General features: G+C 43.8%; 1 protein-coding gene across 1 annotated transcript in view; it reads right to left on the bottom strand.

Annotated features, from left to right (window-relative positions):
* PTCH2 (patched 2) overlaps positions 1-544 on the bottom strand; it is a 44,476-nt gene that overhangs the window by 3,630 nt on the left and 40,302 nt on the right. The window contains exon 21 of the mRNA XM_018574231.1: positions 143-242. Within this exon, the coding sequence (XP_018429733.1) occupies positions 143-242 (100 nt within the window). The remainder of the gene's footprint in view (positions 1-142; positions 243-544) is intronic.

Below are 544 nucleotides of genomic sequence, written 5' to 3'. Positions count from 1 at the left end.
AGAAAAACAATAGGAAGCAATGATTTAAAAGGGGGGGCGGGGGGCAGAAAAGGAGACTTGTAAATGTTGTGAAATGTCCGCTTTCTTTTCCCAATCCCGACCCTCGTTTATCCCTATATTGTGCGTTGGTCATGTGACTCACCTCTGCAGGGGGTCCAATCAGAGAGAGCAGCACCGGCAACAGAACCAGCCCGTTCAGCAGTCCCAGGATGGTGAGGATGGTGAGCACAGCGAAGAAATACCTGCAGAGCCAACACAAGATGGAAGTTATAAAAGGCTCCGGAGGTCGGAGGTCATTCCGTTACATTGCGTTATATTCCGTTACATTGCGTTATATTCCGTTACATTGCGTTATATTCCGTTACATTGCGTTATATTCCGTTACATTGCGTTATATTCCGTTATATTCCGTTACATTCCGTTACATTGCGTTATATTCCGTTACATTGCGTTATATTCCGTTACATTCCGTTACATTGCGTTATATTCCGTTACATTGCGTTATATTCCGTTACATTGCGTTATATTCCGTTACATTGCGTTA

This window comes from Nanorana parkeri, unplaced genomic scaffold (genome assembly GCF_000935625.1).
Source record: "Nanorana parkeri isolate BGI_ZX_2015 unplaced genomic scaffold, ASM93562v1 scaffold2830, whole genome shotgun sequence".
Classification (NCBI taxonomy): domain Eukaryota; kingdom Metazoa; phylum Chordata; class Amphibia; order Anura; family Dicroglossidae; genus Nanorana; species Nanorana parkeri.
Note: the sequence above shows the minus strand (reverse complement) of the source record. Positions and strands in the feature narration are given on the sequence as shown.